Here is a 14,984-nt window from a genome sequence, read left to right as displayed (position 1 = left end):
GGGATGTCTGTGTTTCAGTTTCTTGCAAAACTGGAGGCTGGCTTAAAAGGAAACCCACGGCGTGCATCAAGCTGTACAGGAGAGAGCATCATCATACTTATCCGAAGTCTGGAGAAAGATGTTGGTGGCTGCATTAGGACTAAAAATTCCCCACACCGTGGGGAGACAGCAGATGGCTGTCGGACCCCTCTCTCACCTCTTGGCTCAGCTACAAAACCACCTCAGCCCCAGAAGTAGCCCCACTAAGCCACGCAGCACAAACATTTGGCAAGAGTCGATGGCAACAAACCACGAGAGGCATCAGCCCTGCATCTTTCCTCTGGGGCTCTTCAGGAATGAGGACTCATCCTCCCTTACCTTCAGGAAGAGGGTAATTCACACCGTTCCTTAAGCTCCCCCAAGCACAAACATTTAAACTGCAATACGCGGGACATTAATCGAAACCTCAGAGCTCCACTGCTCCAGATGGAGAAACCTTTCCCCAGATGTTTTTCTCAGATGGACCAGGTGCTCTGCTCAAGACCCTTTTGGTGGGTGTCCTGGCTCTCACCAGAAGAGCAGCATGATTTAAATGTCTCAGGTGAAGCATTTGGCTATCATAGGGCATACTACTGTTAAAAAGCAGCCCTAAAGCAAAATTCAAGCTATTGGGTTTCACAGTGGGAACTTCTTCACACAAGAGAAAGGCAGACCCAGACCCTTAACAGAGGGTCTGCCCAAGCCCTGGGTGCCCAGCCTCTTTAGAAGTGACATCCCATTCACCGTCCCTTAATGCTCCACATTAAAACAAAAGCATTCACCCTGGTACTATTTTCCTCTGCACTGAAAGGAGAATTCAGTCAATTCAACTTAAAATGATGACAAAGGAGGAAAAATAATTGAACCTATTCACAATCTCTGAAGTAAAAGGCAATGCAGAACGTACTGCAAATGCTGCTTTTAAACCTCTGTCCCTCAAAAAGTGCCCTCCCGATGTTTTCCTGTCACCTTGAGCTTAGAAAGCCGATTCAGATTCTACCTCAGATTTCATCAGCTGCGCACCGGCACCTCTGCCAGCTCTGCTCCGCTTCGGGAACTGCACGCAGAGCCTCCATTCATGAACATTAATGAGCCAGAGCTCGTTTCACAACCAGGCACGGAATTAATGGGAGTCACTTTAGCCTCTTCATTTCTCAACAGTTTTATTGCCTTTAAGAAAATTTTTGTAAAATATAAATACAAAGGCAGGAGATTTACTTACAAAGTTAAAACACAGATCTCAAACATAAACACACAATTCAGAAAATTTAGTTTATGTACAGTTTCAAGCAACTTCAACATATGTTAGTTTTTCAATATTTTACAAGGTACAGAAAAAATAGTTCAAAGTCTTCTTTAAATAAAGAGCATAAAATGTTTAAACATATATAAACAATCCGGTTTGATGTGTGAAAACTAAATTTCACAGCTTTTAAATTAGGATATAAAAGTTCTTACAATTACTTGATGCGTATGGATATGGTTTAATTTATATTACAAACTATTGAATTATATTCAATAGTGCTTACCTGGCCAAAGCAGGTAATTCTGTAAACAAAAAAACAAAAATAATATCACCAAGTGCCTTACCGAATTCTATCTCCCAAACAAGCCACACGACTTTGATCACATCACCTAGAAAAAGTATGTCCTGTGTAATCAGTGCTTTGTATGAAACAAAGTCAATGTGTGGGTGTGTTCTTTAAAAAAAAAAACCAAATGTGTTCCGAGTAATAACAAACTTATCCCAAAGCCTGTGTGCATTTAAAGAAACATTATATAACAATTTTGTAAAAACTGATTGAAGTTAAAAAAAATTCTTCCAAAATCCATCCAACTGGAATTCAGATCTCTTATATAAAGGAAAGATATTTTCATATTTAATAGTGTCCTTTCTTTACAGAAACAATTGCATTTGAACACATATACATAAAGAAGTAACTGTATAGAGCACTGTACATTAAATGGCCTGATGGTTCACCAGAGGATGTCGAAGGGAGGGTCCTCGTGCGGATGCAACCAGTGAAGCGAGGAGCCGAGCAAAGTCTTGAGTTCGCTTGTGAACTCTACCAAGTCCAACAGCTCTTTGCTCTCTGGGTTAAAAGCTTCAAGGTCCGTAGCGCAAGAGAACAACTGGCTGAGGGAAGTCTGTTTGTAAAACTCTGCCTCCGTGATGGTGACAACTTCCAGATTGGGGAAGTTGCAGCGGAAGATGCGAGATGACATTTTTAGCCTCTTCACCACGTCCGAGAGCAAAAGCCAGTTCCGTGGTCTGTGGAAGCGAAGGAGAGACAGGCTCCAATAACCAACATTCGGCCACGGGCTTGGCTCCTCACCGTATCGCTGTGTGACAAACCCTCCCGCACAAACCACCCCCCTGAAATCAAGGTCATTGCCCACGGGGTCGAATGTAACGCCGGCGTGGACGTATTCATTCACAGCCCCCAGCTTTGGGGAAGGAGGGCAACCAGGCATGCAGGGGCACCGGAGCCTATCATCCCAGGGCTCGTGAGCGCAGGCATGGGTCAGCCGCCATCCCGGCAGCCACTCACACAGTTGGGCCTGGCTGAGCCCAACCCCCATGCAGCAAGTTAGGAGACAGCCTAGAGTTGTAATGAGAAATTTCAGCACCTCTGACTGCCAGAAGATGCCGTTATTAAATACAAGTCAGCGGGGGGGGGGAAAGGGGTGTCTCAGATTAAAAACACAATTTTTGAATTTAAACTAGTTTTGCTGCAGAGTTTGTAACAGCAGTAACGGTGTCATTTCGTCATTCACGAAAGTGTGCCCACTCAGCAAAACAGAAAAGCCGGCTAAATAAAATTAAGAGCACCTTACAAACATGACATCCAAATTTGTATTTTGGGATGTTCTATTCAGGTGCCTGCCTGGGACGAGGGAAGGCATTTGTGTTCAAACATCAGTCGTTCAGCCTGAGACTATGACACTCAAAACACGGTCCCAACAAGTCAGCCTTTCCCCCTCTCACCTCCTGTTAGCTTCTTTCTACGGTATTGCTCTCTCGTTCACATTAGTTAAATGCAGACGCGCTTCCCCACAGACGCAAACTCCTGCTATTCCAGGCAGATCGCCTCAGCTATTTTTACCCCAAACCCAGCGTTTGTTCTTACCCCTGAGAGAGACACACTTGAATGTTGTAACACGGCAAGGGAGGCTCATCCGAAAATTCGAATTCAAACACATCGCTAAAGCCATCTTCATCTTCATCACCTGGGCCAGGAGGATTTGCCAAGATGTCAAATCCAGATTCATCTTTTGGATCTAAACAAAATTGAAGAAAGGTGCCAAGTCAGCATGGAAGAGACAGTTGCAGGTCTTGCTTTTTCTTCCAATAACGTGATCTGTAAATAAAATCAGTGCGCTTCCTTCCTAGCTTCCTCTGCCATAAAAACAAAACAACCCCCACCCCCTACGTGCCGCATGTTTTGAAAGTCTCCGCATACAAAGAAATAAAAGGGTAACATTTGCTCACCGCACACAGAGCTGCCATAGAAATCCCAGTACAAACCAGGGTCATCAACACTTCGACCTTGCAGGTCAGTTAAATACTCTGGAGAGGAAAAAACAACAACAACAACATACTGATGAGAACAAAAAGCTGGCAAGTTTAGCAGACCGTGTGTCATACAGAGTCTGACTATGCACGCTCCACACCTTCCATCAAATAAAACCCACACCATGTTCCTGATGCACATGCTACGAGGAACAGCATATACACGCACCATTCTTGCAAATATTCCTGGAATTCACTTTTCTCCTGCATCCCTTCTCCCGTCACATCACATTATGACCCACCACATTAAAGAATCACCCGCAGTCTTAACAGGAATGGATCCAATAAGCTTCAGAAACTGAGAACAGCATTTTATTTGTGTGGAAGATAGGAAGTACCGCATTTTTTACCCTGCATAGTTATTCTGGACACCAACTTGGAGGTGAAACAGTGGCCCCAAAGAAACTGATGAAAAAAGTTTTTCCCCACAGATAAGTTTAGAAGATGTGATTATTTTTCTACAAAGGTAATCTGGGAGATCCACTAGCTGAGTTGATGAAAAGATACTGGGATTCAAGACACTGAGAAGTTCAAGATACTGGAGTCCCGATACCCATATGCACTTTCTACACTGCACCATTTAAATGGGTAAGTGGGTGAGTACGTAAACTCATGGACTGTGAACACTGCAAACATTTTCAGAGGTGAAGTTATTAGGCTATGCGAGTGTCCAGCCAAAACTAACAGGAGAAAAATCTAACCCCATGTTAGAACATGGGCATGTTTAAGGACAAGAGCCCTTAGCATAGTTTTACAGCATTTCAGATATAAAATGAGAAAGAACTTGCAGAAAGACGAATACTAGAAGGATAAAAAGCAAGACCACGGGAATATATGACCGTCTTTAACAAAAGAGCTATTAGATTTGGCCAGTTTCTTATTTCAAGCAGAAAAGCGGAGGCACTGAAACAGCCCGCTGACCTCCTACCTACCAAATCTGATAGTGGCACAATCCTTATGACTTAAGAAGAGTTTCCATTAGAAGGAGCCCCCATGGCTATGCTTCCCACCTGCAGCTGCTGGGTTTTTGCAGGCAGAGAGGGACCTACTGCAGCCTACGCCAACGCTTCACAGCTTGGAGCCATCCTCACTGGGCGGCAGGGACTTTGGAGAGCCCAGAACATGTCCCCCTGTTCACCAGAGCCCCAAGCAATATGTCCACACACCTGTGAGGAAGGTCTCCATGAGCTCACTGTGGGTCATTTTCACGATGGTCCTCCCCGAGTAGGTCGCAAGAGTTGGATCAGCACCGTAAGACAGTAACAGGCGGACAATTTCCAAGTAATCGTTTTCGACCGCGTCATGGATCGGTCTAGGGAAATAAAAAAAGATCACCGTGTTACATTTTGACTCAATACTATTATGCAAATCTGTTTGACAAGAAACTTCAGATCAAAGTTATTTATAGAAAATAACACTATTAATACAGCTGCCAATCTTCTCATTGTCAGCTTTACTCGCGCATCATTCCCTTCCCTCTTGTCTTTTCACAGTCAGACTGCTCGGGGCAGGTATTTCTGTTACCTCTATTCGCTGCCGTACCGATTTCGAGGGACAGTAAAACAATTACACCGCTGTAACAGAAAGCAGGAGTTTGCATGAAGCCTCACAAACATCATTTCGCTGCAAGTCACTCTACCGTTCCAAATCTCTGCCAATTTAACAGCATCCGGCGGAGTGAGGGCTCATCCAGCCCGCCTCTGGGCAAGCACGGAAATCACTTACCCAAAGCTCCTAAATTATGTACACAGAAATAACATAGGAAAATTTGCTAGGAACTAAACTTCTGCGCTATATCCTCCTTAAATAGTACTTGCAAATGTATTTGCAGCACAATTCAACACTTCTACTCAGAGAACAGAAAAACATCTTATTTTAAGTTTAGTCCACCCAGAAGTTAAAGCATTTTATGCGGCATGAGCAATCTATACAAGCTCAGACACGGATTTTGTGAGCCTGCAGAAGGATCATTCATTAATACACATGCCTGTAATTCCAGGTTTAGAATTCCTTATCGCTAATTATAAATCGCATTAACTTTTGCCTTTAAAATTGATTATACGTTAACGGGGAGTTGTCTGGAAGTATAACATATTGCCCTTCAGGCTAATGAAGATGTGTTAAAACCCCATCTTTTCCTTGGAGGGCGATGAGCAGGGAACTGAAAGGGGAATCAAATGCAATGGCCAGCGATCGGGGCAGTTCAACTTGACTCTACGCTCCTCCTCCTTCAGGCTGTCAGCACCGCTGCCCCCCAAGAAGGCTTGCAAGCTCTCAAACAGGTATATTAAAAGGCAAGAGAAGTAAGGAAGGGTTCTGAACTAGAATCACGCACTGCCTTCCTGGAGAGCTTTCAGAATGACATTACAAGGAGAAGTCATCTGGAAGCACAGACAAGCAAACCCCTCAGCTCCATCGACCAATCTGCCAAGCAACCCTGGGCTAACAACCAGGGCTGAAACTCCCTCCTGCAAAGACGACGCATCCCACCACTCCTTCTGCCACATGCAGCAATGTCCCCTCTGTGTCACCACCGCTTTGGTATGGGCTGGCATCTATGGGACCTCGGGACAGAGTGAAACGGGCAGAAGAGGAAGGCACACCACCGTTTTCCCACTTAGTACGTAGCAGTGCTGGTCGGAGGGGAACTCTGATCCAGCTCAAAAAGCAGTATGCTCCTGGACTGTTTACTCCAACTAGATTTTCCAGTAGGCTGTGGACTAGGGTGATTAACATTTGCCCATGTGAAGCACTCCTGCTGGCCTTCATCTCGCTGGAAAGCTGCATGCGGTTTTGGTTTTGGCATATGCACACTATATTGACATGCAGAGCTGCACTTGGAGAGGCTGCGGCCCCTTCCCTATGGAGAGAAGTCTTATCCTGCACTGCCTGCCTCCTGCACACTCCTCAACCCAGCTCGTGCCACCCCTCAGACCCCCGGCACCAGCGAGCACAACACGGGCACACCTTCACAGCTCGACATGCCGCTCTTTGGGAAGCCACTTCCGATTCTGAAGACCAGAGAGGCCCGTAAGGGTCACCTGCGTAAGGTCACAATATCCCTTTCTCGATTTCTCAGGGAGGTCTCTAACGTAACACTGAAACTACCTGATGGTGCTGGAGAAGCCAACATTCCTGGGATGCTCCACAAGCCTCACCCTCCCACCTCCACCCACAGACTCGGTGCTTCCATACAGGGACTGCCACAGCCTTGTGTCAGCGCATCCAGGACCTGGCCGGTGCTAAACATCCCAGGCGATACAACACAGGAGGTAACAAATAACAGGGGTGCTGACACGGAGGCTGATGAAGTATCGGGTGTTTCTGGCTGTCAGCAAGCATCTGAGGCCTGAGCTGTCGGGTCACGACATCCTAAGCATCCACAGCGGGAAAGGTCAGCCTTGCTGCAAACCCTCCTGTCCCCCACTGGGCACGAAGCATCCCTGGCTGAAAGTCTGGCAACGGGCACCAGGAACAGATGAGAGTTACGGCTGCCGCCAAATACTGGGGACGCTTTTTCTCCCCCACTCTCTCACTTTACTGGAGTCTTTAATTTTGAACCGTTTTCCAATTTATTTTAGATTTAGGATTTTCCAGCTTGGGGGAGGGGTAGCATGGAGAGTGGTGGTGTGGGTTTATTGGTTTGTGGGTTTTCTCATTTGGTGGCTTTTTTTTTTTTTAACTGACTTACCTAAGTGGCTTTTGAAGTAGTAATGAATTCAAGATGATCCCTCAACTTATTAAAAACAGCATCTAAATCACCGCCCAGTGTTTCAATCGATTTAATAACACCCGGCCGAGTTTATTAAAGGGCACCTGGGCATCCCTCAGGAAGGAAGAATGGCAGCACAAGAGCTGTAACCCCAGGATGGGACCCCCTCGCCCCTGCTACTGCACAGTAGTGCAGATGGGCAGAGGCAGTGGGGCAGGCAGGCAGACCCCTCTTTGTCACCTGCCTGGAGCACAGGGAGGCTGGTCTGGGCACGAGAGCAGACTTTACAGAGGGAAGAGGAAGGAAAGGCGCGGTAAAGCCACGCGGAAGGAGGAAGAATAATAAATAGAAGGAAGCGAAAGGAGGAAAGAAAACACCGGTGCAGAGGTGGGGGTGGAAAAAAAGAGATTCCCCATAGATACGGCAGGGGGAAAAAGGCAGTAACAGAGCGCTGACAGACTGCTTTACTGGCTAGCACAGCTTCTTGGCAAGCTCACCAGCAGGACCATGCAAAGGCACAGCTACTCATGTGTGCTTCTCCCACCACAACCGGCAGAGGAAAGAGTATTTTTCAGTCTCGCAGAGTTTAACCATGCTCTTTGTAGGATGCAAAAGTAACTACTGGAGTCGGCAACTTTTTCAGATGTGAAAGAAGGATCCCTGGGAGTCCTCTCCTGGGCCACTCTGCCCATATAATCTTTTCCGCTCTGAGCATCACGGAAATAAATGCTCTCTATCCCTAATGGTACAGTTAACGGTAGTGCAGCTCGTTTCCAAAACAAACCCTTTGAAAGGCCCCAGAAGGATCCGGGGACATTCGAGAGCTGCAATATCCTACAGGAGACACACATTTCAACCCTCTCTGGTGTACTGTCGAATTCTTCCTACTATTTTTACCGCTACTAGAGTTAGGAAAACATTTCACTGGGGGTTTATCATTCCACCACCAAAATTATAAACTATTTAGACCAGTCGGGGTTTGCTCTCAGCCTTTCAGGCACCATCAGAATTTTTCCTCGCTGCAATAAGAGGTCTTGTAACTCGCTGAGCCATACCCCTATCTTGGCGTTTCGTTTGCATTTCCATCTACTCTATTATGCAACGCTGCCCCACGGAAAAGGCAAGACATGAGTTGCGGGAGGGCAGCTACGCCGGCTGCCTCTCCTTTAACGCAATTAGCTGCCAGAGGGTATACCCTTGCCAAGACCAGCTGAAAGGATGCAGGAGTAGAGCCATCTTGGCATGGTCCTCCCCGGGAAAAAATAAAAAAAGGCTGAGCTCACCAGCCTCCAGCGAGAAGGATAAAGCAAAACTGGCTGCAGAGAGCGAATCTAGCGAGCGGACTCTGAAGCCATGGAGAGGCCGCGCTAACAGGCGGGGAGATGCCTGTATTTTTGGCATGTGGCTTTGTTTTTAAAACAGTGACAGTTCAGCTAGGGCATGCTGTGCAGGTAAGGGGAGAAGAACAAGGAGATGAGGCCAAATCCACTGGCAAGCATCCTTGCTCATGTCAGGCACAGGCCTCCTCCTATGGCGCTTGTTGAACTACTGTGCTTACAAGGTCCTGTCAGGGAAGGAAAGCGCTCACCTCTTAAGCACGGCCTATTATTATTTATAGGTAAGACGATTAAGAGCCCTTAGTGACTGTGGCGCCTCTGAGACAGGTCTTAAAGATCTCACCCGCTCTACAATAATCTTTGATTAGCTACTAATTCAGCAGCAGAGCGGCTGTGTATTCAGGCTCTGCAGGCACTGCTGCATTTGGAGAGCCACGATCAGCACAGGGTTTAAGGGAAAAACCACAGAAACCCGCTGGATTTAGCCTGGCACAGTGCCCTGGGAACAGGGAGGACAGAGGGACAGGGAGCAGTAGGTGTGGAGGCAAGAGCCCCAGCACTAAGCTGGGGGTAAAGGAAAGGACTCGCACCACACCTACAGCCCCCAAACGCCTTGCCCTGTCGCTACCATCTGCCACCTCGCTTGGTTTTGGCTTCACGGAGATTTCTGATAGCATCAGAAACCAGAGGCGGAAAGCCAACCTTATCTACTGGGCTCACGTCAGACTGGCTGCGTAGGAACATAAAAGGCAGCACCAAAGCAAGAGGCTCAGGTCTTTGCTTCGCTCTCGAAACTCAAATGCACACATGCAAAAGCACACACTGATGGGAGCACCTGCAGCCCTTCAGGCAGGACTGAAAGGAGAAATGCACGGCCTTTTCAAATCTTTCCTACATCCTACCCGTTCAGATCAAAGCCAAGTGGTCACAACTTTTCATCAAATCGTAGAATCATAGAATGGTTTGGGTTGGAAGGGACCTTAAAGACCATCTAGTTCCAACCCCCCTGCCATGGGCAGGGACACCTTCCACTAGACCAGGTTGCTCAAAGCCTCATCCAGCCTGGCCTTGAAGACAGCCAGGGATGGGGCATCCACAGCTTCTCTGGGCAACCTGTTCCAGTGCCTCACCACCCTCTCCGGGAAGAATTTCTTCCTGATACCCAATCTAAATCTGCCCTCTTTCCATTTAAACCAGCACAGCGCATGCAGTTACCTCACAGCATATGCAGTGACACCTCTTTAAGGATTTACATCAGTTGGCTGAACAGAACTAAACAACAGCCACTGTTACTGTCTGGAGACTCGAGAGCTTCCAGCACGACCAAAAATACCTTTGGCTCGTGGGCTTGTGAGGTGTTGGAGGGAGCAATAAGGCACATTCATTGTAGTCATAAAAGCAGGGGAGGGGGGGTCAGTCTTTGATGGTGGGTTTGTTTGGGGTGTTTTGGTTTTAAGATTTTTAATGTTTTTCCAAGGGGTGGACATGTTCAGGAATTTGAATTTAAAAAGCAACACAGTTGAGGAAAACTGACACTTCTTTCCTCCTAAAAGCTAAAGGGGAAAAACCTACTGAGGGTTCAAGAGAGAGGTGGGATTTGTGTTATGAATGTCATGATTTACTCTACAGAGACAGAGAAATCTGGCCCTACCAAAAGGCAGGGGAGAGTGATGATCACATGTTCCTTACAGAAGCTTCTGCTCTCTGTCCTGCTCAGTTCAGGGCAGCTAGACCATCTTTCATCTGTATATTAGATATGTTTCAGATTCACACTGTCTGTTGGGCAGCTTTAAAAAAAAAAAAAAAAGCCTGCTGTCAGAAAACAAAGGGACCACAGGGTGAGTTCTGACATTACCATCTATGATCAGATCGTTAGAATGTTCATTTCTAAAATGCATCTTCCCCAAAACAACTTTTCAGGGTGTGCAAGCCAAGTTTCTTTCTTGAAAAACTGCTCCATCTGTGAACTGAAATCAAAGTGGGACTCTGAACTGGCGGGTGATTAAGACTGGTCAGAAACTTCCTGGGGTTAATCTTCTATATGGTTATTCTGGTGGGACAAAAATAATCTAGGTTTCTTTTTGTAACAACTCACCCCCTTATCACAGGTCACCACAAAGCTGGAGACAGCAGAAAATGCGGGGCTGTTCCTCAACCTAAAGACCTGAGAATTCTTACAAAGAAGTGGGAGATGGAGAAGGAGTCTGACAATCAAGCCAGAATTTCTCCAGGCATGTTTCCTTTCGGCTGTGATGGGCCGGTAACAACCGACCATCATGAACTTCTAATGGACCATCCTAAAGCAGCCCTCTGGGGACTTTTGTTTTCCTGACTCCTCCCTTCCCAAGTTAATAAATAAAGAGCTTAAAAACAAAAGAGGCAGACTCTTGGTTATGCTAATTTTACCTCCCTGGCTATTTGGATGGTGATAGTGAATGCGATAAACCATTTAAGATAACAAGCTGCAGGAGCTTTGCAGAATACAAAGCCAGCCATCCCCAAAATGCATAGACTGGATAATGTGCTGTGTATTCTGAGGAAAAAGTTAACCCAAGGTCAGCCCCGCAGAGGTAGTCAAAGAGGTACTTTAGGAGACGCACAAGAGGCTTAAAAAAGTTGCAGAGCAGCATTTCTATCTCAAAAAAAAAAAAAAAAAGCAGCTCACTATCTAGTCTGTGAGCACGGGAGCTAAGTACACCCCTACTATTCTGCGAAGGGAAGAAAAAAAAGCCTAATTCGGCATTTAGGGAAAAAAAAAAAGGCAAAATTATCAAATGAGCAGATACGGTTGAGCAAAACAACATTTTTATACAGCACATAGAGGACTCGCACACCCGTTGGCCGCGCAAGCTTGAAGAGCTCTTACAAGTAACCCTGCTAACAAGGCAAAGCCCGCTCTTTCTGCACGGCTCAAAGGAGCCGGAGCCACAGGAGCGGGGCTGCAGCTCAAGTATCACTCCTTCCTGCCCTGCAGCTGGGAATTTCACAAACTCCTTCAACAACAAAACAAACGTATTAAAATTCCCAGAGAAGAAAAGCAGGCTGAACTGGAGTCACGGCAGAAGCGTGCCCCCACCGCTCCATGAACCGGGAGAGCGGAGGTCGACGACTCCTGCGCGCTCCCTGCCCAAGGACCGGCGACAGGGAGGCCACCGCGCATCACCCGCTCCGGGGGCTTCGTGCAGGATGGGAAGGGGGACAAGGGGAGGATAAAAGGAGTAGAGAGGGAACGGCTGCTTCCTCCCACCACCGTCACGGAAGAAACTGCTGCCGGGGGATGGTGGCGGTGACCACCTGAACGCTGGGCCGGGGGTGCTGCTAACCTGGTTCCATCCTGAGCGCTGCAGTTGACGTCAGCCCCGTACTCGAGGAGATGCCGCACGATGCTCAGCCAGCCCTTGGCACAGGCCTCGTGCAGGGCACAGTAACCCGCGTTGTCACGATGATTCACGTCACACACCTTGTTTTCCAAACAATATAGAACCACTTCCTGGAAATCAGAGGAAAAACAAGACACATTCAGTTTTTTCTTGCTGCGGAGATGCACAGATTTCTTGAATGAAAAGGGGAGGGCGAAGGGTAAAACACAAACCCCTTACAATATGCCTAAGTCACCCTCTTTGAGACAGGTCAGTCAAAAGCAAAAGAAATGGGGAAGCCGTTGGAAGTCCTGCTTCTTCAGGAGACACAGCAGAGACCACGACTTCCCCAGAGCAGACTAGCTTGTGCGAAGCAGCACCGAGAGCTCCGCGCCCCGCAGGGACCTTCGTCAGGAACCATCGCAGAGGGGGAATGTGCAAATTTTGCCAGCAGAAACTCACAGCTTTCCACTTCTCAAAACTTCCAGCGTTAAGCCAGCAGCAAGGTTTTTACTCTTACATCTGCATTTTTTAGCAGAAAATTCTGCAAGCACAACAGCAGCATCGCCGACGTCAGTTTGATTTTAAAAAGAAAAAGCCCGTGACCCGAAACAAAACACATTTAAGACACACAAAGGATGGTTTGCTATCGGCAAACAAACAAACAACAAAAAAACCAGCCCAGCTCTATCAAGATTGGGGAAATCCCATTTTCACCCACCCTGGTTTTCTGCATGCAAAACTAAAGCCAAGCGGCAGGTTCCAATAACGAGCCCGGCGCTGCGGGAAGCCATGTGAATTTAACACAATTCATCTTGCAGTCAAATACACCACGGTCGAAAGCCTAGGCCAGACTCAGCTCTACGCTGTCGTGCAGCCTTGAAACAATGACTGCTCCATCACTCAACCAAAAATTTAGGATGGTGCGAGTCTGCCTCGATTTGTCTCAGATGCCAAAGGAAAAAAAAAAAACCAAAACAAAACACCAGACCCCACATTTCTAAGTGATGCTGCATGTATAAAATAGCTCCCGCATTCCCAGATTAGTGGCAAGCCATTAATTTTGCATTCGCTCCTCTAGAAGGCTGAGCGACATCCTCGCGAAGCGGTGTACGGCGTGGAGGGGGAGAGTGTTTGCTTTGCCAAAGCAAGAGAATAAAACAACCGCCGGGTGCGACGCGTTTATTCTTCCCATTTCAAAATCTACCGGAAAGCCCACAATAATTTGTGCTCTGGGTATACCTGACCTGAGAGCTGGTTTCCAGGATACAGCATGAAGCTGCTCTTTTAGCAGGCCCTCGCTCACCAGGCTAAAGCCGGGAGCTAATGAGCTTGCCCGTCCCAGGCACCAGAGCATCACCCTCACCCCGAACGGAGCGGTCCACCACCCACAGCTGGTGCACCCACCGGTTTTAACCTGGGATCCCCACAGTCCCACCTCTCAACGAACAGGGGTTCTTCATGTTCCTGCTCATCAGCCCAAAGGCCAAAATTCGTCCCAGAACGGATGCTCTTTACCCTGCAATCGCTCAAGCCCGTAAGAAAGGGCTGTGTGAAATTATACCCCAGAGGTATGAATTTTCCTTCGAAACCAGACCACCCCGCCAGGCAAATTAGCAGATGGATATATGTAGCATAAGCGGCTGCCGTGTTCAGCTCCGTTTTTAGCATGCAGTTACCATTTAAAATAGATTTTGCAACTGAAAATACAGGAACACCTTTCATCTATTTTTGTAAAAAGGAAAGGCTCATCTTAGGGCGGAATACCTACTACTGGACGAAAAGGCTAATTTTGCCAGGTAATTCTGTGTTAAGAGGCTATAAGAAGAATGTCATTAACCACAAAATGTAACCATAAAGACCATAAAACTCTACATTGTTAATTAATTAAATGCCTCATTAACTTTTTTTAACATGATTTATTCAATTTACAAAAAAATTAGCTATCGCTGCCGAATACGGGAACATGTGGTGCCACAAACACACTTTTTGGTTTCATAAGCATCTCTCGCCAGCATTAAGGAAAGGCTGTGAAAGTGCCACGGGGCAATTTGACGTCTGTTCAGGTGCTCTATTTAAACCAGCAATCTGAAAAATCACTCGCAGTTAATCCAAAGAGTCGAGCTAGCACATCACCAGCCGAGGTATGTGCCACTGCCGCTTCTGCTGCCTGCAGTTTGTCACCCAAACTGCAGACAGCAACGTTAAAAGGTGCACGGAGACCTGCACCCTCCACCCTCGCCTACTACAATGAGGTGCCCTTCGCTTTAGCCTCTCCTACTCGTGCTCTACAGCAGCTCCTGACCCCTTTCCAAGGAAAGGGGTCGGCATCCCCCTGCACATCCCCCATGCCCTGGGCAAGCATGAGCCCAACAAGAAGCACTATTCCATTCTACACAACCATGAAACATGGCCCTCGGGCCAGGCATTATAACCTGAGCCATAACGCTTCCCGGCAGCACCGTGCCAACCCCCAGAAGTGACGCTGGTCCCCTGGCAGGGTGTGGAAGCCCCAAGGGAGCTGTGCAAGGGCAGGACGATGCTCAGGAGCTCCTGCAGTGGTGCCATTGGGGACCCAGGGCCAGCCCCTCGTGTGAGGCATCCCAGGGCAAACCCTCTCCTCCTGCCTGGATAAGCCCTGTCTTCACAAGCGTTTCACCTCCTGGAAACAAATGCCATCTTTCCCTCAGCCCTGTCACACACCGCACATTCCTCTAATTTCACAGGCTGGATTTAATCCCAAATTCACCAGAGAACTTTCCAAGTCCAGACGCACACCAAAAAGCAACAAGCGGCACAAAGACAGCATTTCCTCTCCCACCAAATTCATTATGCAAGCCTTTTGTAATTTTTTTCCCAAAAAGACTTTACACTCCCTATAATTCCCCCTTCACAAACAGTAAATTACAGTTTTAAGACTACTATTATCTCAAGTCATTTGTTTCAAATGGGGAAAACAGAATGGATCCGAGAGCGCCCATACC

At 47.2% G+C, this 14,984-nt stretch overlaps 1 protein-coding gene across 1 annotated transcript in view; it reads right to left on the bottom strand.

Moving 5' to 3' along the window:
• Nucleotides 1-1,162: 1,162 nt before the first annotated feature.
• BCOR (BCL6 corepressor) overlaps nucleotides 1,163-14,984 on the bottom strand; it is a gene marked incomplete at its 5' end in the record, with an annotated part of 34,557 nt that continues 20,735 nt past the window's right edge. Inside the window, 5 exons of the mRNA XM_010146949.1 lie at nucleotides 1,163-2,290; nucleotides 3,150-3,300; nucleotides 3,512-3,589; nucleotides 4,759-4,904; nucleotides 11,965-12,131. Coding sequence (XP_010145251.1) covers nucleotides 1,996-2,290; nucleotides 3,150-3,300; nucleotides 3,512-3,589; nucleotides 4,759-4,904; nucleotides 11,965-12,131 — 837 coding nt within the window. The remainder of the gene's footprint in view (nucleotides 2,291-3,149; nucleotides 3,301-3,511; nucleotides 3,590-4,758; nucleotides 4,905-11,964; nucleotides 12,132-14,984) is intronic.

Source organism: Eurypyga helias, unplaced genomic scaffold, assembly GCF_000690775.1.
Source record: "Eurypyga helias isolate BGI_N326 unplaced genomic scaffold, ASM69077v1 scaffold38932, whole genome shotgun sequence".
In the NCBI taxonomy this organism is placed as follows: Eukaryota; Metazoa; Chordata; class Aves; order Eurypygiformes; family Eurypygidae; genus Eurypyga; species Eurypyga helias.
Note: the sequence above shows the minus strand (reverse complement) of the source record. Positions and strands in the feature narration are given on the sequence as shown.